Source organism: Rhipicephalus microplus, chromosome 3 (assembly GCF_043290135.1).
Source record: "Rhipicephalus microplus isolate Deutch F79 chromosome 3, USDA_Rmic, whole genome shotgun sequence".
In the NCBI taxonomy this organism is placed as follows: Eukaryota; Metazoa; Arthropoda; class Arachnida; order Ixodida; family Ixodidae; genus Rhipicephalus; species Rhipicephalus microplus.
This window is the reverse complement of record NC_134702.1, coordinates 240819744-240842390: the sequence shown is the minus strand read 5'-3', so window position 1 is coordinate 240842390 and position 22647 is coordinate 240819744. Positions and strand designations below refer to the sequence as shown.

The window sequence follows — 22647 nt, the reverse complement described above, 5'->3', positions numbered from 1 at the left end:
TCGGGGAAGTTTGTCAAGGCGTCGTAAACGCACAGGTATGACCTCCCTCCATATTCAAAAATGTCAATGCCGACGCGGTAACCCGGTTGGTCCAGCACGGAGCGCATCAGTAAAGGCTCTCGAGGCTGGCTATATCCGCACTTTTTGCAGATAGAACTGACATGGACGAACGATTCTATGTTAGAGTTATTTCCCGGCCAAAAAACTAGTTGTCTTGCCCTGGCCTTGCTTTTGGGGATTCCCAAGTGCCCGTGATGAATTCTTCCCAGTGTTTCGCCTTTTATGCTAGCCGGAATATCCACTTTGCAGTCTTTGAGCAAGACTCCTTGTACGTTTGATAACTCTCCCTCGAATCGTTTCCACGGCCCCTCCAAGCATTTTCCAGCCTCTAGACCCCGTAGCAAGTTCCTTAACTGTTCGTCTGGCACCGTTTCTGTGGCTATCCGCCTCCATGTGCCTTCACTAACGAGTGAATAGACTGTACGCACGGCATTTACTTCCACATCGTTGCTGTCGAGGTCACAGCCCGTTGTCTTAATTGTGGTACGTTACAACATATCAGCCAGGAGGAGCTGCTTCCCTGGAACAAATTTCAATTGCACGTCATAACGCAGTAATCTTAGAAAGAATCATTGCAACCTCAGAGGCATGGCACCAATCGCCTTCTGGGAGATTGCAATCAAAGGGCGGTGGTCTGTTTCAGCAATAAACTGGCGAACGTAGACGAAGTGATTAAACCTTTTACAACCAAACACCACTGTCATAGCTTCTTTTTCAATTTGAGAATAACGTTGTTGTGTTTCGGTAAGTGCTCGTAATGCGTACGCCACGGGCTTCCACGTGTCGTTATGACACTGCAAAAAAGTGGCACGAGTTTCGTCTCAGAATGCATCACATGACACTTTTGTAGGTTTAGCCAGACCGAATGCCGCCAACATGGGCTGTGCGCTTAGGTAGTCACAACGTTCCTTCCACTTTTTCGCGTGGTTATCGGTCCTTTCGAAGACTGTATCTTGTCTGATCAAGCTTCTCAAAAGAGCAGTTCTTTGAGATAGTGAAGGAAGAAACTTGCCGAAATAATCAACGACACCTAACATACTTTGCACCGCAAGGTTTTCTTGTGGGGTCGCCATGTGCAGCATGCAAATAATCAGCGTCTGGCTTGGCCTGATGCCTGCTTTGTCGATTACGTCTCCATGAAACTAGATTTTCTGGACGCCGATACTGTACTTCTAAGGATTGAAGGTCAATCCGGTGCAATCTGCAGCAAGAAACAGCTTTGAGACGTTCGTTGTGCTCTTCCACTGACGAACCCCATACCAGAATATCGTCCACGTATATTTTTACGCCACGAAGGCCTTGAAAAATTTCGTTCAGCGTTTTTTGGAATACTTCTGAGGTGAATTTTATGCCGAAGGGTAACAGTAAAACGCGGTAGCGGCCACATGAAGTAGAAAACGAGCAAATCCTTGATGTAGGGTCATCCAAGGGGATTTGGTGAAACCCAGAGTCAGTGTCCAAGCGGGAGAACACAGTTGAACCAGCTAGCTCCAATTCTGAATCCTCTTGTCGCGGCATCATGTAGTGCTCTCTTTTTATGCATTCATTTATTTTCCTCGGGTCTATACAGAGACGAATTTTCCCGCTCTTTTTCCGAACGATCACAAGGGGACTCACCCAGTCAGTAGGTTCGGTGACTCTCATGTTGATTCTGGCATGCTCCATCCTGTCGAGTTCGTCGTGTAGTGGTTCCGTCGGAGCCAATGGTACACGTCGCACTGGTTGAATGACTGGCACAGTGTTTTCTGGAAGCACCATGTAATATACTTTTTTCACACAGCCAGTTCCCGTGAAAAGATGACTAAAGTCTTTCACAAGTTCTTCACGGCCGTTCTTTGATACGCCTTGAACGCGTGAGAGCATTCCAAGGCGTTCGCTTGCTTGTAGGCTAATGATTGCTTGGCAACCTTTGCGTACTACAAAAAAAATTGAGAGGATTAGCTTAGTCATTGAGCGTCACTTCCGTACGGACGACTCCAAGATGCTTGATTGTGTTTCCACCGTACGACTGTAGCACCACGCTACTCTGCTTCATTTCAGGAATTGGGTGCATGCTATTGTATATTACAACGGGCAGCAAGTTGGGCCGAGACCCAGTGTCTACTTTAAGTTCGACCGAAACGTTGTTTACGTTCATTCGAACCGTCCAATCACGTTGGCTTATCAGTACTCTTGTTGATCATATGGTGGTTTTGGGACGTTAAACCCTACATATCAAATCAATCAGTATTTTTGTCGACACCTCTAAAACGCTGAAGTCATCTTCGTGATCTTGAAGTTCGCCAACCGGCGCCGAGTACCTGCAGCAAATTGCAAAATGATTTCTTTTTCGGCATTTTCTGCAAGGTCGTCCAAATGCAGGACAGTTCCCCGCTGATGTGTGCGGCCACACTTGGAACACGTGTATATATTAACATGCGCAGTTTTGTGGTTCGGGCTTGCGTTGCGAACGGCGTATACTTGTTTTTGACCTCGTTCCCAGGTTTCTTGGCGAAGCGCTGATGTTTCGGCTGCCTCGCGGACATGCTCAACCTTCTGCAGCGTCAGATCACAATCCCTGAGCAGCTTTTCTCTGACCCTGTCGTCGTTCGTTCCATACAAAATCTGGTCTTCGACCATAGAATCCAGAAGCGTGCCGAAATTGCACGCTCATGCCTGTTTCTTCAGGTGCCTTAAAAGTGCTCGAATGACTCACCTTGGCTTAAATTCTCTTCAAAAAAAAAACGTGGCGTTCGTGTACTTCGTTAGTCTGCAACGTGAAATATTCGTCAAATTTCTTGATGAACGTCGCATAGTCAACCTGGTCTTCGCCTTCCGTGAAGCTCAGCGCAATAAATATCTTGATGGTGTCTTCACCTGCTGCACTGAGAAGGAGTGCTGTCTTTGACGATACTGATCGCTGCTTGTCACTGGGAAAAGCTCGAATCTCTGCCTAAATATCTGCCGATTCTCGCTTGCTTCTGTCGTCGTGTTTAGCGGCCCAGGCAGCCTTAACGAATCCAGTGCGTATTCCTCACAGCGCTGGCCGTCGAAGATCAAAGCCTTGCTTTGATACACATCCCAAATCTGACACCATGTATCGTGTCGTTCATGAAGCCAAACATGCTGCGCTGGGTACTGGTGGAAAACAGAAACAGCTTTATTGCACACGTGTACTATCGGCATCAAATAAAATGCCAACAGCGGAACGCGTGGCACAAGCCTTATCAATGCCATTGTGCGCGCCGTCCACCAGTCATTGACTCAGACAGGTGCGCACATCCGATGCGGCAGCATTGCATGGTCCCTCTATAGTGCAATATTTCTGCTTGTGTTCCAGGTATGGTATTTGAAAGGAATAAAATTTAAAAAAATACAGAGGTCAAACAACTGCCACCGAAGGTGAGTATTGTATAACACGGTTTGTCACCACAGAATGCCTCGCCAATTCAATTTATAGTAGACAAAGGTAAGTTCATAATTCTGGCAATTTCACGCCGTTTCACTTCGTGGTGGTAAAGCGAAACAATTTGCGCGCTCTCTTTTGAAGAAACACTCGGCATTTCAAGTTAAATCGAAGCCTTTTTGCGTCGTTCTCTGACAAAAAGGTGTAGGTGAAGCAGCACTGGTGAACTAGATACGACAGTCGTTTGAAAATCAACCGCAAAGCGATTATATTTCTCTTTTCGTTTTATCGTGCCAAGACACCGATTGCTCTGCGACGCTGCAGTAACAGCAAGGAAATGCGAATGATACGATTAAAAGCGCTCGGCGCACCCACCATTTTCACCATTGTCACCATACGAAAACTAGAGCACAAACGGAGATAACACACTCTAGGTGGATCGCACAGTGCTGCCAAACCGGATGTGCACGCCTGTCAACGGTGATGACTGAACGGCCAACACTATACTGTTTCTAATGCTTGAAACACTCGCTCCGCTGTTCGGGTTTCATTTGACGCCGATAGTAAATATATAGGATTTGGAAGGGGCGTGTCTTTAAGCCATTACCAGATAAGCTCTTCCAGTTAAGCGTTAAACAGATACGATATGCTTTCGTGGCACACGTGAAGCGCTCGGCTCCCAAGATACGATACAAACACATATCCCACCCTATACAGACGCAGCCAGATAGGTCGAGGTGAGAAGCTTGTAATCATTGGCGCATTTTCATGGTTTGCTGAAACACGTTTGACGCCGCGCTGCTTCTGCACACTGCCACAGTTTAGTGGTGCAGTTGTTTTCAGGGGAGGTATACCCACACTTTCCTTTCAGTGGTCCCACCTTGTGGGTGCAACTGGTGGCTCCTGTTTCCGAATAAGCTACTAGCGGTGTCTACTGTCCACTATAGCTGATATTGTGATCTTGTTCCCAGGCTGAGTCACCTTCGTACAATGTATTGTCATTGGCATACATCCTGCCACTGCGCAAGTTGTAGGCGCTTACACCACTTAGAAGCTGTAAAAAGCCTCGCTCTCAATAGGTTTTTTTCTACTGCTGTGTGCTCGTGTCTGTAAGCGGCAATGGCGATGAAGTGCGAGCCGTTGGTCGCACTGCAACCATGGCTGAGCACGCTTCGCCACAAGCTGTTGTTGAGGAGGCACACAACTGGGAGACTTACCGGCTGCGCTCGGAGGCATATTTTGAGGCGCACGACGTCTAGCTGAAAAAGGAGCGCAGGACAGTTTCGGTAATGGCGTTGAGCACAAAAACAGCGGATATATTGGCTAGACGTGGCCCGCAGTTGAAGATAAAAGACCTGCAATACGACGTCGCTGTGGTGGTAATATCGATTCGATGGCCTGCATGCAACAAAATTGCAGAATCGTACAACTTCTTCGTAAGGAAGCAGCTTGCAGGAGAGTTGGCACATGAATTTATATTCAAAATACGGAAGATACCAAGCAGGTGTGATTTCGGTAACGCCCTAGACAGACGAAAGGACTGCATCGTTTACGGCCTGCACCAGGTGAGTATTCGTTCAGAAACTAGAGGCAAAGGCGAAAATCACGCTGAGAAAGGTGAAAGAAGCAGCCTCTGCTACAGAGGCAGCAGCGGAAAACGTGCACTGCAAGACCAGCAGGCAGAACATTGACAATATTCACGCTATCATGACGAAGCGCAATAAAAGCTAACCGATGAAGCTTCCGCGACCACGAGAACCAGCGCGCAGTGAACTGAAGAGGTGGGACCATGCTGCAGTAAAAGTGGTCATAACGCGGGAAAACGCAATGACAACTGTTATAGGGTGACCCTAGATTGACGACAAAGGGACAAGAAGACGAGCGTTCTTGTTCTTGTTCCTTTGTCGTCGTTCAGAGCTCACACTATAACATTCGTCATGTCCTACAAACTAGCGCAAATTGCCACGCTTTGAAGGAAAATGCAAGTTCCATTAAGTGGTTCACTTGTAAGGGGCAAGGGAACATAGCTCGTGTGTGCCAGCAGCTTCACTCCCAAAAAGACAATGGAGGTGAAAATGCTGTAGGCCCGTGTGCTCAGATTTGGGTGCACGTAAAGAACCCCAGGTGGTAGAAATATCCAGAGTCTTCTACTACGGTGTCTGTCATAATCATATGCTGTTTTGGGGACGTTAAGCCCCACATATCAATCAATGAAGATATAAATTAAAGGAACAAACTATCTGTGAAATGCAATAATCAAATAATAATTTCTGCGTAACATGAAAGCAGCGTCCATGAACATGGTCAAGTCAATTTATCGCACCCTGGATTGTGATAGCGTGGGTTTTCGAATGCAAGTAATAAAGGTTCCTCTGTAACAACCATCACATAACCTACCTACAACAAATAATGTCACCATTGTCCTCCGCTCCAGAAAATTGCCTTACAATTGATTTGTTTGCACGGTAAACGTACCGTCAATGACCAGCTCAACGTCTCGATAACCAACAGCGGTACCACACTTGAAACTACCTTGGTGGTTCTCTGTGCCGGATTTGTGGAGGCGGGACATTGCCAAAGCTTTTAAACAGCAGAAAATGCAAGGTCTCATCGTCAGAATGAAGGCTGGCCCCGGTCAAACATGGATGAATAAGCGGGCGGCGCCGACATCATGTCTCACGCATCCCGCTTCTGCATTTCGCAGGCTTTGGTTACGCTGCTACTGCTGCCGTTTTCACCGACGATACTCACGGCAACGGACAATCCAGTCCCGCTGCCACCGCTGGGCCAACCTTCGGACGACCGCAATCAAGAACATGGCTTTTTCTTCGTTTGGCCTGACATGGTGCGCCGGGATTTCTGCGCAGCACCATCCTCGGTGACGTCGCCAGTTCCAGCGGCCTACTTAAACAGCTGCTGGCACGACTACCGCTTCAGTGGGCAAGCGGGCGGCGCCGACATCATGTCTCACGCATCCCGCTTCTGCATTTCGCAGGCTTTGGTTACGCTGCTACTGCTGCCGTTTTCACCGACGATACTCACGGCAACGGACAATCCAGTCCCGCTGCCACCGCTGGGCCAACCTTCGGACGACCGCAATCAAGAACATGGCTTTTTCTTCGTTTGGCCTGACATGGTGCGCCGGGATTTCTGCGCAGCACCATCCTCGGTGACGTCGCCAGTTCCAGCGGCCTACTTAAACAGCTGCTGGCACGACTACCGCTTCAGTGGGCAAGCGGGCGGCGCCGACATCATGTCTCACGCATCCCGCTTCTGCATTTCGCAGGTGTGTAAACGGTTTTCGCTACATGCTAAGCGAAGTGATAACCGCTATTTACTGCTGCTTCCTTGCCCACACGTATTATGTGAAACGTTTTCTGAGTGCTTTTCTATGATCCTTATTTTGCTGTGTTCTGGTGACATCGAGACAAATCCCGGGCCGCGTAATACCCGTTCCCCGGCCCTTATTGACCTAGAGGACTTACCCGATGATCCTTCACAGCATACAAATATTCTTTTCCGCCTTCTCAAGGAGGTTCATGCCCAGCAGATGGAATCGGCAAAGAACCACGCGGAGCTAATAGCCGACATAAAAGTCATAAAAACTGGGCAGAAAAGTATTGAAACAAAAGTTGGTGCTATTCAGAAGAGGTTAGACGCCGTAGAAGAAAAAATGAAAACATTTGATCGCATGGATGAAGATATCGTGCACCTTCAGAGTTCCGTCGAAACATTAACATCTAAACAAGATACCCTGCAATCACGCGTTGATGATCTGGAGGACAGGTCGCGACGCAATAACATCATTCTACGAGGTATACCGGATGACCGTGAAACGTGGGAGGAAACCGAGGTGCACGTAAGGGAAGTCTTGCGTGACGTTTTAGACCCGTTACCTGAGACTGCAATTGAGCGTGCGCATCGCTTGGGGCAATATCATCCAGGTAAATGTCGCCCAATTATGGTGCGATTCTCGAACTTTAAGACTAAAAACAAAATACTCTCCGTACGCAAAAAACTGATGGAAAAAGACGTCTCAGTAAGCGAGGACTTTTCGCCTACCACGCGTCACGCAAGAAAGAAATTGTACGAATTTGCCAAGACTCACACAGACGATTTTCAGATTCGGTACAACAAGCTTGTAATGAACAAAAAACACTATATCTACAATTCTGTAACTGATACCGTGAGTGCAACCGCTACCCCGGTAGCGCCGGTAAAACACAAAGGGAGTGCTGCGCATTCGTCTAGCGCATAGGGGGGCGTGAGGGGCGGTGGTCGTCACATTCCTTGCGTATCAGTTCTTTTCACCAACATTCGCAGTGTGATTAACAAACGCGATTCCTTAGCTTCTGCCATAGATACGACTCGCGCCGATGTTGTCGTATTGACGGAGACTTGGCTACACTCGCAGGTACAGAACAGCGAAATTTTTCAAACCACTCGTAACTTCACAATTTATCGCTGCGACAGAAATAACCGTCAAGGGGGCGGTGTCCTTTTGGCAATTTCGGAAGACCTCAAATCCCACTGTATACATATCCCAAGCAACTTAGAAATTTTATGGGCCATCATTGAACTTGCTTATCAGAAAATAATCGTGGGCGTTTGCTATCGTCCCCCTGATCACACTTCCGACTTCATAAATGACCTTCATGACATAACACATACAGTTTCTTCTCGTTATCCTAGCCTGCCTTTATTTCTATTGGGTGATTTCAACATTCCTAATATTGATTGGGCTACCGAGCCACCTACCGTACTTCCATTATCAACATTAGCCAAAGAATTCGTCGACCTGTGCTCTGTATTTTCTTTCTCTCAAGTAGTTCATGAACCAACAAGAACAACATTTTCAACCGCCAATACCCTTGACCTCGTACTAACAACCAGTCCTGACGTTGTTTCAAACATTACCTATGCACCGGGCCTAAGTGATCATTCTTTATTGTCGTTCAGCATTAAGCTCCCGCGTCCGAAGCCGCTTAAGAGCACCAAAATAATTCGTGATTATAATAAAGCAAATTTTGAAGGCATTAACAATGACCTGTGCAATTTTCTTGACACTTTTCTGGAGGGTTTCGATGAACGCACTGTCCAAACTAATTGGAATCTGTTTATACGTAAGGTAGATGAACTGACCAACAAATACATCCCCGTCCGCTCTATCACTACAAACTTACACGCCCCCTGGTTTAATAACCACATTAAACGGTTATCTAACAAAAAGAAGCGTCTATACAGATTAGCAAAGCGTTTTAACAACGCTGCCCGATGGAATGCCTACAAATTAGCGTCTGCTGAGTACATCAGAGTCATCCAATCTGCTAAAGACACATTTATCAATACCACTCTTCCATCTATGCTATCCAACGATCCTAAAAAGTTTTGGCGCGTCATAAACCCAAGTAGTGAACAAACGATAACCCTTATCAATGGCTCTGGAGACGCTATAGCCCCTGAGCAGTGCGCTTCATCTCTCAACATCTCTTTCACTGGCAATTTCTGTCGCACTATTAATGTTCCTCTGCCACCTAAGATATGCTATAACTACCCAGTCATGTTCCCAATTATGATAGATTCTGTTGGTGTAGAAAACATAATTAAGTCCCTCAAACTTTCATCCGCCCCGGGCTGCGACCTGATTACCACCAAGTTCCTTAAAGGTACCTGTGCCTACTCATCCATCATTCTTACTAAAATTTTTCAACAGTCTCTTCACGAAGGCGTATTACCAATCGAATGGAAGATTGGCAAAATTGTACCATTTCACAAGTCCGGTGACAAGCATTCCCCATTAAACTATAGACCGATTTCACTTACTAGCATTCCATGCAAAATACTGGAGCACATTTTGTACTCTAACCTTGCAACCTTCCTTGAGTCTAACTCGTTTTTTACGCGTCACCAACATGGCTTCAGAAAAACATTCTCGTGCGAAACCCAGCTTGTAGCCTTTACACACAAATTAAACGTTATTCTCGACCAAAATAGCTCTGCCGACTGCATATTCTTAGATTTCTCCAAAGCTTTTGATAAAGTCTGTCACAACTTGCTGTTGCACAAATTAAATGAACTTAATATAAATCCCAGGCTTCTAACATGGCTCGAATGTTTTCTAAAAAATCGTTCTCAATTTGTTTCAGTTAATAATGTAAGCTCTGAACCAAGTGCCGTTCATTCCGGCGTACCACAAGGCTCCGTACTAGGCCCACTGCTCTTTCTTATATACATTAATGATTTACCGTCCTGCATTACCTCCAATATTCATTTATTTGCGGATGACTGCGTAATCTTCCGAGAGATAACTTGTGATGGCGATATTACCTCTCTTCAACATGATCTTAACTCCATTTCTCTTTGGTGCAAAACATGGCTCATGGAATTAAACAATAAGAAATGCCAATTTTTACGTGTTTCGAGAGCGAACCATCAACTTCCAAACTATTACCTTGATAACACCCCTCTTCAATCCGTGACAAACTATAAATACCTTGGGGTGCATATAACAACTGATCTGACCTGGACTGTTCACTGTAATTACGTCATTAAAAATGCTAACCGAATGTTAGGTTACCTCCGCCGCAACTTTTCAACAGCCCCTTCTTTCTTGAAACTTCTTCTTTACACTACACTAATACGACCTAAACTTGAATATTCCGCTGCAGTATGGGATCCTAGTCATGCCAACCTGATACACTCTCTTGAAATGGTACAGAATAACTCAATTCGTTTTATACTTTCTAATTACAACAGGACAGCTAGCATAACAGCCATGAAATCTGGCCTCAACTTACCTTCACTTTCATCCCGTCGTAAAATGTTTCGTCTCCACTTGTTTCACAAGCTATTTCATCACACATCGCTGCGGGACGATCTTATCTTGCCTCCTAGTTATATCTCACCCCGGCTGGATCATTCCCATAAGGTCGGGTTGCCTTCTTGCAGGACTCGCGCCTTTTCTCAGTCTTTCATACCTCGCACCTCCGAGGACTGGAACCGGCTTCCCGCATCAGTGGCAACCATTGTAAATCACCTTCATTTCAAAAGTGTCTTAGCTAGTTATGTGTAATTACAGCCAACAAAGTATTGTATTACCCGATGTTATGTTGTTCCTGTACAGTAGTTATTTTCTTGTCGCTTTTTTCCTGTCTTGATGTAATTCTCATCATTCCCGCGTTTTTGTTTGCTATAAAGCCTGTTAGTCAACCTGTGTAATTAAGGTCTTCTGCTCGATGTAAGTTTCGCCGCTGCATTTGTAGAAATGTTTGTCTTTTCTTTCGCAACCACTCCCCTCTGTAATGCCGTTTGGCCCTGAGGGTATTGCAAATAAATAAATAAATAAATAAATAACAAGAGCAGCAGTCATTAGACGTGTTTTAGCACTGTCTATTCGAACAGCAAGGGTCAGTCAAAGAGCCTCCGGTTGTGTGGCACTTGCGCCATAGTGTTGTACATTGTTTACTTAGGGCGTGTGCCACGCCTTGCGCAAAGCGAGAAGCCGTAAGAGAATATTTAGATCCTCTTGTTCAGACAGGAACCTTGACAGCTGTTGCTTCCGCTGACAGAGAAACGGCTATTGTTCTGGTATTTGAAAAAATTGGTTTACACGGCATTGCGCTGACTTCAAAGTGAGTAAACTCTACTAGCCAGACGAAAGAAAATATCCACTTTCCGCTATCAAAAATGTTTTCGCTAACTGAAATGGAGGCAAATTGTCCTCCACAATTGATGTGTAGGACGCTTACAGTTGCCTACCTCTACATGACAACGCAAAGAAGCTTCCACTAGTTTGCATGGCAAATGGTCTATTGGGCTACAACCGGCTCGTTTTGGTTGTGGCGTCCACCTCAGCAATTTTTCAGAGATGCATGGAAGCCACCCTTCCAGAAACACCAGGCGTTTAAGGCTATTTGCACGATGCGGTATTGGCAGAAAAGCGAGACGACTGCGAAAAGCTGCACGAAATCTTTCAGATGTTTCAAGACAATGGTTTGAAGCTTGCTCCAAGCAAACGTAAAATACAAGAGAAAGACGTTGAGTATCTTGGGCACTGCGCATGCGCACAGACGTTTGCAAAAGAGGAAAATATTGAAGCACAATCACAAATTCCAAGCCCGACATGCACGTTGGGGCTGCAACCATTCGCCGCCTTTGTGACGTATTATAACGCTTTCCTTGGCAACTTGTCCACGGTTCTCGCGCCTTTGTATGAACTGTAAGAAAAATGCCCATTGGCAGTGAAGAGCAAAACAAGAGACCGTTTTTGAAGCAACGAAATGCCTCATCCTAGGTGTCAAGATCCCCGAGTATTTCAACTTGGAAAAGCCTCTCGTGGTAAAAACAGATGCGCCGTCTGAAGCCTTCGGGGTTTTCTTATACCGCAAAATCACAGAAGATGCGAAGTCAGTGTGATTGTGACCACGCCCTTTAACTGCAGCAGAGCGGAATTACACACAGATAGAACATCAAGCACAGGCAATAGCCTTTCGGGTCACCGAATTTCGTGAGCACCTTTTGGGTAAGACTTTTTACGCTAACTAATGATTGCAAGCCACTACTGCCATTGCCGGGTCCAGACAAGCTGGAACGAGCTTTAGCAGTGCCACGGGTACAGCGTCGATCTTTTTTGCCCAGTAGCTACACGTAAACAACGAGTACAAAACAAAAATTTCAGTCGCCACTCGGATTATTGTACTGGGCATGCTGCGCTAGACGCATAGGGGTACAACGTCGGTGAAGCAGTTCGCGTGCTATTTTGGTATCCTGGGCTGGATCAGGACAATGAACGTGTGGTAAACATATGCGCCCTAAGTGCGCAGCTCTGCAGCATGCGAGCTCCAAAATAGCCTGTGTCATGACCAAAACCCAAGGAAAAGTGGTCAAGGGTGGACGTAAACTATGGTGGCCCGGTTGATGGATGTATTGCTACATTCCAAATTATGGTATCGCCCCGTCTCACTGTCAGTAATTGTCAGCGCAAACCATGCCTGCAGTGTTAAGAGAAGCTTCGGTACTGCAGTAGATCATTTCTGAAGATTACGCCCACATCGCGAGCATTACAGATTATTGTGAAACCTGCGTGGCCACTAGCGATAACGCTAGAATATTTGACGACATGTGTATAAAGGCCGACGCGCTTAAGCGCTTCCCATTGGATCTACGGCCGACGCTTTGTTCGTCACTATCAATTCCGGTGCCTTGCTGTAATCCTACTTCCCTTTTGCGGCCCAAATAAACAGTTTGATCTTCGACCTGAAATCTGCTCCCTTCGTCAACGTCAGGAGCTCGTGGAAATATGTTGCACATGGCAGCTGGCTCGCATATGAAGTGAATGGGGGTTAGCGCAGTGAAGATAGCAAGAGTAGGACGGAATTTCAAAGCCTTAAAAGCTATGTTTAGTAGGTTTGACCTGCCCAAACAAGGGTTTCTGGTAGTGGCAAATTGCCCCGCCACAGCGGTCTAGTGTAAGGTACTCTGCTGCTGACCCACTGGTCACGGGATTGAATGCCGGCTGTGGCGGGTGCATTTCCGATAGAGGCGGAAATGCTGTAGGCCTGTGTGCTGAGATTTGGGTGCACGTTAAAAAACACCAGGTGGTCGAAACATTCGGAGCCCTCCACTACAGCATCTCTCATATTCATATCGCTGTTTCGGGACGCTCAGCACCACATACCAATCAATGACAAAGACATCACTAATGCTCACTTTTAGTCTCTCAGGAATGAAAGCGAAATTTGCCACTTCCGCACCACGTCGTATCAACCGCAGTCCAACAGTCTAGCAGAAAGGGCAGAATGCGCAAGGACGCCAGTGTTACACTGCAGGCTGATTACACCAAAATATGTCGCAGTGTCGTCTCATGCCTGCCCAGTGGTAAAACATCAAAGTTCGTGCTGCGTGAATTCGATTGATTGATTGATTGATTGATTGACTGATTGATTTTTGGGTTTAACGTCCCGAAACCACCATACGATTATGAGAGACGCCGTAGTGGATGGCTCCGGAAATTTCGACCACCTGGGGCTTTTTAACGTGCACCCAAATCTGAGCACACGGGCGTATAACATTTACACATCCATCGGAAATGCAGCCGCCACCGCCGGGAATCGAACCCGCGACATGCGGATCAGCAGCCGACTGCTTTAACCACTAGACCACCGTGGTGGGGCCGCGTGGTTTCGAGTCTCGATGAAATTTGGATAACATCGTGTCATGTCACCCATTCTCTCACGCAGGTAGTAATCATCCCGGAACCACACGCCAAGTAGGAGACTGTTTGCTACAGGAACTACGAGACACGACCCAGGGGATGGCTGGCGCTGGGCAAGCCCCCGAAGCCAGAAGGCAACCATCAAGGCTCCAGACAGCGAAAATCATTGCTGGCATTTCGCCCACCTGAGAGCAAGTGAGATCGACAGCGCGCGACTTGCCGACAGGGAAGCGGAAGTCGAGAAAGAGCCCAGGTTGGAGGCACCGCAGACGGAAGCTGGTAAAACTGGAACATCCGTGACCTGAATACAAGACCCAGGTTCGCCAGACGCAGACAGGCGACCAGATAGGGATTACAATAAGGTTGTAATTGACAACAATGGCACGAAAGCCGACGGTTCTAAAGAGTCCAATACTGGCGAAATTGTTTTTCGCAGGTCTACCAGAGAACGACGCCTGCTGCATCACTACTAGCCTTAAGGGGACAGGAGGCCGATTTATCATGATTGGCACATGTCCTTCCACTGGCCATGTTGTATTTTGTGTCTGTTCACTTCAATCACACTCTTTGGAGCAGCTTAGACGATATTTTTTCTCCGAAGTTCTTGCACTCATGATCCAAAGAAGTCGAATGTTGTGCACGTTTTTTTTTGTATTGGCTAGGCCAGGTAGTTAAAGGTCATGGTAGCTTCTATAGGCTGTTGCTACGCTTTATAAAGGTGACGCAAGGTTCTTTCTACGTTGACTGTCAGCATGCAGGAGTTCGAGGTATACCATAGACAGTCACGTACCCCACATGGTTGTTCGGACTCCGTAGACAGAAACTCACACTGATACCAAACGTTTTCAGCTTTCATAAAGTTACAGGCACATCACAGTAGGAGTAAACTTTCAATCTTTTCGGGTTTTCTCGCAGCCCCCGTTTCCTTTCCCGTTTCTTAAAATTTTCGCATGACACACGATCGAGGTCTTCAGCGCGTTGTCATCACTTAGCAGTACTTTGTTATGCTAACTGTTGGCTTATTTATCTTTACTGGACCAGAAGTGAATAGAGCAATTTACTCAACTTTTGTGGTACAGACCTTGCTCGTGATGATGATTAGTTTTCCAGATCGCCTAGTGATGAACCGCTTCGTAAACTGATTCACAGTTCAAAGCGAAGACTCATTCGCTCATACTGTTTTACACAATAGCGCAAACTAAATACTTGACTACTCGGAGATCAGTTCTGCTAATATCACGCAGGAAAAAATTTCCAGCTTCATAATCTGGCTGACTTGCTACGACACACTACTGACCTCAGGAAGAGTGAGAGACTCCATGAGCGCCACGTCAGCCAACGTCATCTGTGGTCCTGTGAGGAAACGCCTCGGCTTGTCTCCAAGAAGGGTATCCACAGAGCGTAGGCTCTTGCGAAAGGTCTCTTCTTTCTGCACACTTTTAGGTTCGCCTTTGAGGAGGTAGGAGTACTGAAATGAGATCACAAATTATCAGGTGTGCCGCTTCGTTGCGCATGGCTTGTAGCCAGCCCAAATCGAGAGGAAACTACGAAGTATACCTAAACGAAATGTCGACTTGGGTACCCCGCTAGCGTGCGCGAAACTCGTTAATCTAAATACGTGCTATTTCGCGGTGCTGTGCGCGTATTTTGTTTATTCACCAACTGGCTTATAGAAAGGGGAGTTAGAATAGTACGCATAATCACTTGATCGAGACACAAGAAGTCAAAATAACTAGATGGCATTAGCTTTATCCCATAGAGCGTAGCGTACTTGCTGACCTCATCTGCACAAGTGATATACGTTATTGTTTTCACTCGCTGAAGGGATTAATTATTAAGTCAAAGAAAATCGGTGCCTCGTTCTATGCCTGGCATGAACGAAAAAAAAGAGAGTCCATGCGTGTTTTGTGCATTCACTCTCGAATGAGCGAAACATACGTCGGTGAGCATCCTTAAGGCGAATGCTTTCGATGCCTTCTCAAATGCGAAGATTCGCCGTTGGCCTCAAATGTCGGTCTGGCCACTGTGGGGGAGTCAACACGTGTGATGCGACAAATCTGCCTCACGTGATTACGTTCCCAAACGTGGCCATGTCACTTGGTCAAAAGTGTGCCGATGACAGAGGCAGTGAAAACTGGGGGAGGGGCACAAGGCTAAGAATAGGAATCGTTGGGGGATTCAATCTCAATACCACGATATGAATAATAGAGACACTGTAGTGGATGTAGGGTTCGTGAAACTTCGAGTACCCGAAGTACGTAGGCTTGTAGCTAAATTTAGGTACGTGCTACGTGCTTCAGTAGGTGCTACGTGCTACGTGCTACGTGCCACGGGAGAACAAGAGATGCCGCAGAAAAAACGGCATCTTTATGTCGATGGTCATAAAGGTACTTCTGTGCTCTCTGCGACGACGATAACCAAGCGCGTGCTACCGCGCGTGCCGTGAGGGCCCGGGTGATCACATCCTGAGCGTACGAAGTGGAGAATGGGTGGTCTGATGAAAGCAGTGTGTCGAAAGGCAGTAAGGGATGACGTCCGAAGAGTAGATAAAAAGAGGAGTAGCCCGCTGTTTCATGACGCGACGAGTTATAGGCGAAGGTTACAAGCCAAAGAGCTATGTCCCAATCAGTGTGGTTGCTAGACACGTACATGGCAAGCATGTCTGTCAATCTGCGGTTTAGGCGCTCCGTAAGGCCGTCAGTCTGAGGGTGGTAAGATGTGGTGAAGTTGTGACGGGTAGCACAAGATCGGAGTAGATCATCAACCACACGAGGTAGAAAGTAGCGACCACGGTCTGTGAGCAAATGAGACGGAGCGCCATGCTGGAGAATAATGTCGTACAGCAGGAAGTCGGCAACGTCAGTTGCGCAGCTGGTTGGTAGTGCTCGAGTGATTGCATACCGAATGGCATAGTCTGGGGCCACTACAATTCATTTATTTCCAGTTGTAGAAGTAGGAAAGGGACCTAGCAAGTCCAACCGCACTCGATAAAATGGCTCGGCTGGAACTTCAATACGTCGAAGAAGACCGGCAGGGGAAGTCGTAGGCTTCTTTCGGCGCTGGCAGAGGTCGCATGATGCGACGTAACGGCGAACAGAGCGGTAGAGGCCCTTCCAGAATACTCGTCGTCGAATGTGGTCGTAAGTTCTGGAGACTCCTAGATGTCCAAAAGTTGGAGCGTCGTGGACTTGTCGCAGAACATCCTTTCGCAGGTGATGCGGTACGACGAGTAAAAGTTCCGCGCCGTCGGGGTGTAAGTTGCGGCGGTAGAAAACGTTGTCTCTAAGTAGGTATCTGCTAAGGGAAGGGTAAGCATAACGCGAATGAAAGTGGTCAATGATGATGAGCAGCGATGGATCTCAGCGCTGTTCGTCGGCCACGTTCAGAAAGTCAGTGATGGCTAAAACTCAGGCATCGGATTTCAAATCAGTGGAGCTAGGTGAATCAATGGGGTGCCGGGATAAGCAGTCAGCATCGCTGTGCAGCTTTCCAGATTTGTAAACAACCGAGAACGTGTACTGCTGTAATCGAAGTGCCCATCGGCCGAGTCTTCCTGTAGGGTCCTTAAGCGTCGACAGCCAGCAAAGCGCATGATGGTCCGTGATGACTGGGAACGGACGTCCGTATAAGTACGGATGGAATTTCGCAATAGCTCAAACGAGGGCTTAGCATTCCCGCTCAGAGATGGAATAATTTTGTTCCGCTTGCGACAAAAGGCGGCTAGCGTAGGCTATCACACGGTTGGTGCCATTCAGTATCTGAGCGAGTACAGCACCAATGCCATGGCCGCTTGCATCGGTGCGAAGCTCTGTTCGAGCCGCTGGATCAAAATGAGCCAACACAGGTGGTGATGTGAGGGTGGTAATTAGTGACGCGAAGGAATGTTCTTGGTCCCTTCCCCAAGAAAAGGCCACATTCTTTTTTAGGAGATCTGTGAGCGGCCTAGCAATATCCGTGAAGTTGAAGACAAAGCGGCGGAAGTATGAGCAGAGCCCAATAAAACTGCGAACTTCTTGTGTGGAACGCGGAACCGGGAATTCTCGGACTCCACGAACTTTGTCGGGGTCGGGTTGAACACCAGTGGCGTCAACAAGGTGGCCGAGTAGTTTATTCTGCTGGCGTCAAGATGAGCATTTCGACGAATTCAGTTGGAGTCCAGCGCAACGAAAAACGTCCAAAATTGCCGAGAGACGAGACAGGTGGCTTTCAAAGGAGGGCGAGAAAATGATTACATCATCCAGATAGCAAAGACAGGTCCACCATTTGAAACCGCGAAGAAGAGAGTCCATCATACGCTCAAAAGTAGACGGGGCATTGCACAACCCAAAAGGCATGACCTTGAATCGGTAAAGGCCGTCGGGTGTGATGAATGCTGTCTTTTCGTGGTCGCGGTCGTCGACCGAAATTTGCCAGTATCCGCATCGAAGGTCGAGGGACGAGAAGTAGTTGGCGCCGTGGAGGCAGTCGAGCGCATCATCGATTCGGGGTAAAGGATAAACGTCCTTCTTGGTGATCCGATTCAGGTGGCGATAGTCGACGCAAAAGCGCCAGGTGTTGTCCTTCTTTTTAACTAAGACCACAGAGGATGCCCAAGGACTCGATGAAGGCTCAATCACGTCTTTACTCAGCATTTTCTCGACCTCCGTCTGTATAACTTGGCGCACAGCAAGTGACACGCGATAAGGGCGTTTTTGGAGTGGACTGGCGTCGCCGGTGTCGATGCGGTGCTTACGGCACTCGTGCGGCCCAGGGGATGGTCGTCGACGTCAAAGATATCCAGGTAAGAAAATAGAACACCCCGGAGCGCTGCAACTTGGGAAGGTAAGAGGTCGCTGGATATCATTTTGTCGAGGAACGCCTTATATTGCGACGTGATGACAGGTTTCGCCATGGTTTTAGTGTCAGGGGTAAAAGAACAAATCGAACATTCATCAAGGGTGGAAAGATCGGCTAAAGTGATGCCTTGGGGAAGAACTTGGGTCGACGTAGAGAAGTTCAGAACTGGAAGTAGCACCGTGTTGTTAGCAACAACCACAATAGTATGTGGTAGTGCGATGTTGTGCGTAAGGGTCAAATCAATGAGGGGAGCCACCAGATAGTATCCATCAGGAACGGACGGGAAGAGCGACAGAGGAATGTGCATAGCAGCCTGGGGTGGTAGCCGTAGAGACTCCACGGATCGTAGCCGAGTGCGACTTGGAGAAGTGAAATCGGTGCACAAAGGCGATTCGAGCCGTAAGATGCCGGTAAAACAATCGATGATGGCGGAGTGGGCGGTTAAGAAGTCAATTCCAAGGATGACGTCTTGTGGGCAAGCATCGAGGACTGCGAAGAGAACGGAAGTGTGGTGGCCAGCAACAGTGACGCGGGCAGTGCACATACCAAGCACCGATGTTCGACTTCCGTTGGCAACTCGAACAGTAGAGAACATAGCCGGTATGAGAACCTTTTTCAGGCGAGATCGAAGTGTAGAACTCATAACAGATACTTGGGCACCAGTGTCAATTAGAGCAGTCCTTGCGATATTGGCAGGAGGCGCAAGTGAACGGGGCGCTGCAGAATTCTCGCAAGACGAAGTCGCAGCAGTGTTTGGTAGTGTCGTGATGTGGTAGGTTATTCGCCTGCTTTTAGCTTGTTCGAATCGTCGGCATTCAGATATGATGGAGTCGACAGTGGCGCAGTTCTTGCACATTAGTATCTTGAAAGCATCATCAGCAATGCCTTTCAACACGTGGGTGATCTTGTCCGCCTCGGACATGTTTTTGTCAGTCTTCCGACACAGTGCCAGTACGTCTTGAATGTACGTGACGTACGACTCCGTCGATGATGTAACACGTGATGCGAGTTCCTGCCTGGCTGCCACCTGACGAGCAACTGACCGACCGAACAAATCGCGAAGCTTTTGGTTGCATGTGTCCAAGCTGGTTAGTTCTTCTCCATGCGTCTCATACCAGGCACGTGCCGTACCCCGTAGGTAGAATAGAATGTTTGCCAGCATAAGCGTTTCGTCCCACCTGTAGTGCTTGCTGACGCGCTCGAATAATGCGAGCCATTCTTCAACGTCCGTGCTGTCCATCCCGGAAAACGTGCCAGGGTCGAGAAGACGGGGGGGGGGAATCACAGGTGATGGAGCCTGCGCGGATGGCGAGGCCTGAGTGCCGGTTTCAGGCATCGCGGCTGGACAAAGCTGGCGTCCACTGCGGAGTTCCAGAGCCAGGTTATGTGAAGACCCCGCACCTTCCACCAAAAGATGTTACGGAGAAGATTTATTGACCTAGAGCTGGTCTTGCTAACGGCTTAGAGAGCGCACAGTCATGCAGGCCAACGGGAGAAGCTCGAGAGTCCAACCTACAACAACCACGTTGTCGTCTTCTTCATTTGGGTGCCAATTCAGCTGTGTCGGGGCGACAGTTCCATACACGTATCAATATCAGTTTGGTCCCCGTCTAAAAGGCGGCCACCAGTAGCGGAATTCCATACGGCCACCTTCGTCTCAGCAACCGAGCGCCGGGACGTCTACACAACCAACGTGGATAGGCGCAGAAAGGTTGCAGTCTCTCCGATCTGGGGAGGCGGTGTCAAAGTACATTTAATTCAGAAAGCTTTCAAATAGCGACACGGTGGGGTCAATGCATGAACTAAGAGCAAAATATTCTCTTTTGGGTTCACGCTTTCTTGAAGTGATGCACAAGCAGCCCTTTAAGTTTTGTAGATCGTATAAAGCAGGATGCTTTATAGCAAGATTAGGAAGATATTAGGAAGAAATCATAGCTGCTTTCTGCATCCTGTTTCTCAAGAATGACAGACCTATTTCGGTATCAATGAAGGATATATATATATATATATATATATATATATATATATATATATATATATATATATATATATATATATATATATATATATACGCCACTTAGGAACTTCTCTCGTGATTAGGTAGTCTTTTTCTGGTTTTTCATTACGATGACATTATACAATTGTTACTTCATATCTTCCTACAGTACACGTATCAAGATGTACGCTTGAGGTAATGCTCTCAGCATTGGACAGCCTAGAAAAGTTGTTCTTCTTGTGTTAGCAAGCCAGTATTCTCTAAATATGAGCCACCTTTTTAAAATAATTTTCTTGTGTGTTGTAAAAATAAATTTATAAAGCTTGGCTGTATAGGTCTAAGAAGTACGTTCGAAAACAAAAGAAAAACATAACGCTAATGCCATATTTTCCTCGAACCCTTTTTAGTGTCTCTTTCAGCAGTCGCATACATCTTAAGAATTCTATAGACATGAATCATGGCAGTACTGAAAAAAATCATGCTCAACATTTTAAATTTTGCAGAAAAGTGGCAGGGTCGAATCTGTGACTTGTAGTCACTTTTCGAATAGCCCACTGGCTTTTTGACATTCCCGAAAGCCTGAAAGTGGATGCTCATAAATTTAGCAGTGTTATAAAGTTTGATTACTTTTGTCTACGAAAATCTTGACGGTATAAAAAGTTAAGAAACGCTAAACTTCTTTAATGTCTACCAAATGTATTAAAAACCCAATTGATGTTTGTTCAATTGAAGAGACACTGAAGTCAAATAACAGTTTACGTCAGAAAAAAAAGTTTATTGTATGACAACATTCGAAACGACAATATTACCGACAGCGTTGCCCTACTTACCGAGCAATTCGAGTATAAGCACAAAAAAACATGCGCCGCAGTAAGATATTTTCAAAACGATCCTGATGGTATCAGACGAACCGCCCACAATGAATCACTAGTATAGGATCTAGCTGAGCTTAATTAAGAAGGTTCTGTGCATCAAGAGACGCAATAAAATGCTGCTTGCTTGTTTCTACTTGATTCATGAAAAAAAAAAACCAGTGGACGTTACTATCAGGATGGCTCGAGTAGTTCAAAAACTCAATTTTCGCATGGTTCAACTGGGCAGGTCATGCCATCTAGTGGGGCCCAGTTGAACCAAACATGTCTGCAATTTCAGAGCCAATGGCAGGAAATTGATCAATGGCTGTTGTTGCTGCTGTGGCTCCCCCTGCTTTCGTTCGCGGAGGTGCTGTAAAGCCGGGCAACTTTGTGCACGACAGCAGTGACGTTAGACGTTCCGCTTCTTGAGGCGGGTAATTCGAAGTACGCTAACCCGATGCGGACCACTAAAACGTGATAATATTTCAAAATAATCCCTTCCTTGTCACAAAAGTAACACTGCGAGGTTTCTGGACCACTATTTTAACAATCTACGTCGACCTATTGCGGCCTGTAGTGTCTCTTTAAAAAGAACGCTCCTAGAATCGCTGCCTGAAGCCTTCGTTTCAAGAGCAGTAAAATGTTTTACATAATTTTGTGAAAGCACAGAAACTCGATTCACACAGTCCTAAGGCTCATCTGTACACAAATCGAGGCTCTCCTCACCAGTGTGTAACTTATCACAATGCTTTAGGCATGTGAATTGCTGCACGTAGCAGTGCCACAAGCTAACGAGCTTTGAAATTCTCTACTCTATGTTGTCGAATATCGTTGATTTATACGTGGTCCAGATTACAAGTGTGATAGTATATTTCCAGCCTACACCACATAACCTTCGGTAGACAGCAAGCGTTTTCTGCCAGTGTTTCAATTGGCACGATAGTGTTTATTTTAATAAATCTACAGCGAAAGCTGTTATGAGATTACAACACGGGTCGCTCGTAGTGCCGTAGTTGGCCGCCATCACCGGTGTCCATAACCTTTTTCGCAAAAAATAAGAAAAACAATATCAGTAAATTAAAAAAGCCAAGGGCACAGTGGAGTTTAAGCCCTAGATCGCTGCGTGCCAGCCCAATATTCTGCTACTGAGCCACGCCTGTGCTTAAAACGTGTTTGCGAACTTCTCTTAGGCAGGCTTGATGTCGGGAAAATAATCGAGTCAATATGCGAGTAATAAATTATTTCAGAACAGGAAAAGATCAACCAGCCATCACACACTGCGAACAGCGTAATTATTGGGTCG

General features: G+C 46.8%; 2 protein-coding genes across 4 annotated transcripts in view; one reads left to right on the top strand and one right to left on the bottom strand.

The window, feature by feature from the left end:
- Positions 1-22647, bottom strand: part of LOC119168937 (glutathione S-transferase D7) — a 190551-nt gene that overhangs the window by 51336 nt on the left and 116568 nt on the right. For all 3 annotated transcript variants that reach the window (XM_075890850.1, XM_075890849.1, XM_037420156.2), the window contains exon 5: positions 14956-15126. In XM_075890850.1, coding sequence (XP_075746965.1) covers positions 14956-15126 — 171 coding nt within the window. The remainder of the gene's footprint in view (positions 1-14955; positions 15127-22647) is intronic.
- On the top strand, positions 5953-14723 carry LOC142804182 (uncharacterized). The gene is made up of 2 exons (XM_075890851.1): positions 5953-6731; positions 13684-14723. Exons 1-2 carry the CDS (start codon positions 6117-6119, stop codon positions 13714-13716), a joined length of 648 nt encoding a protein of 215 aa, XP_075746966.1. The 5' UTR covers positions 5953-6116; the 3' UTR covers positions 13717-14723.

Coding starts and splice junctions, on each gene's coding strand:
- LOC142804182 (XM_075890851.1), top strand. CDS start 6,117: ATGTCTCACGCATCCCGCTTCTGCATTTCGCAGGCTTTGGTTACGCTG. Junction 6,732..13,683: donor CCCGCTTCTGCATTTCGCAG/GTGTGTAAACGG, acceptor TCTCTCACGCAG/GTAGTAATCATCCCGGAACC.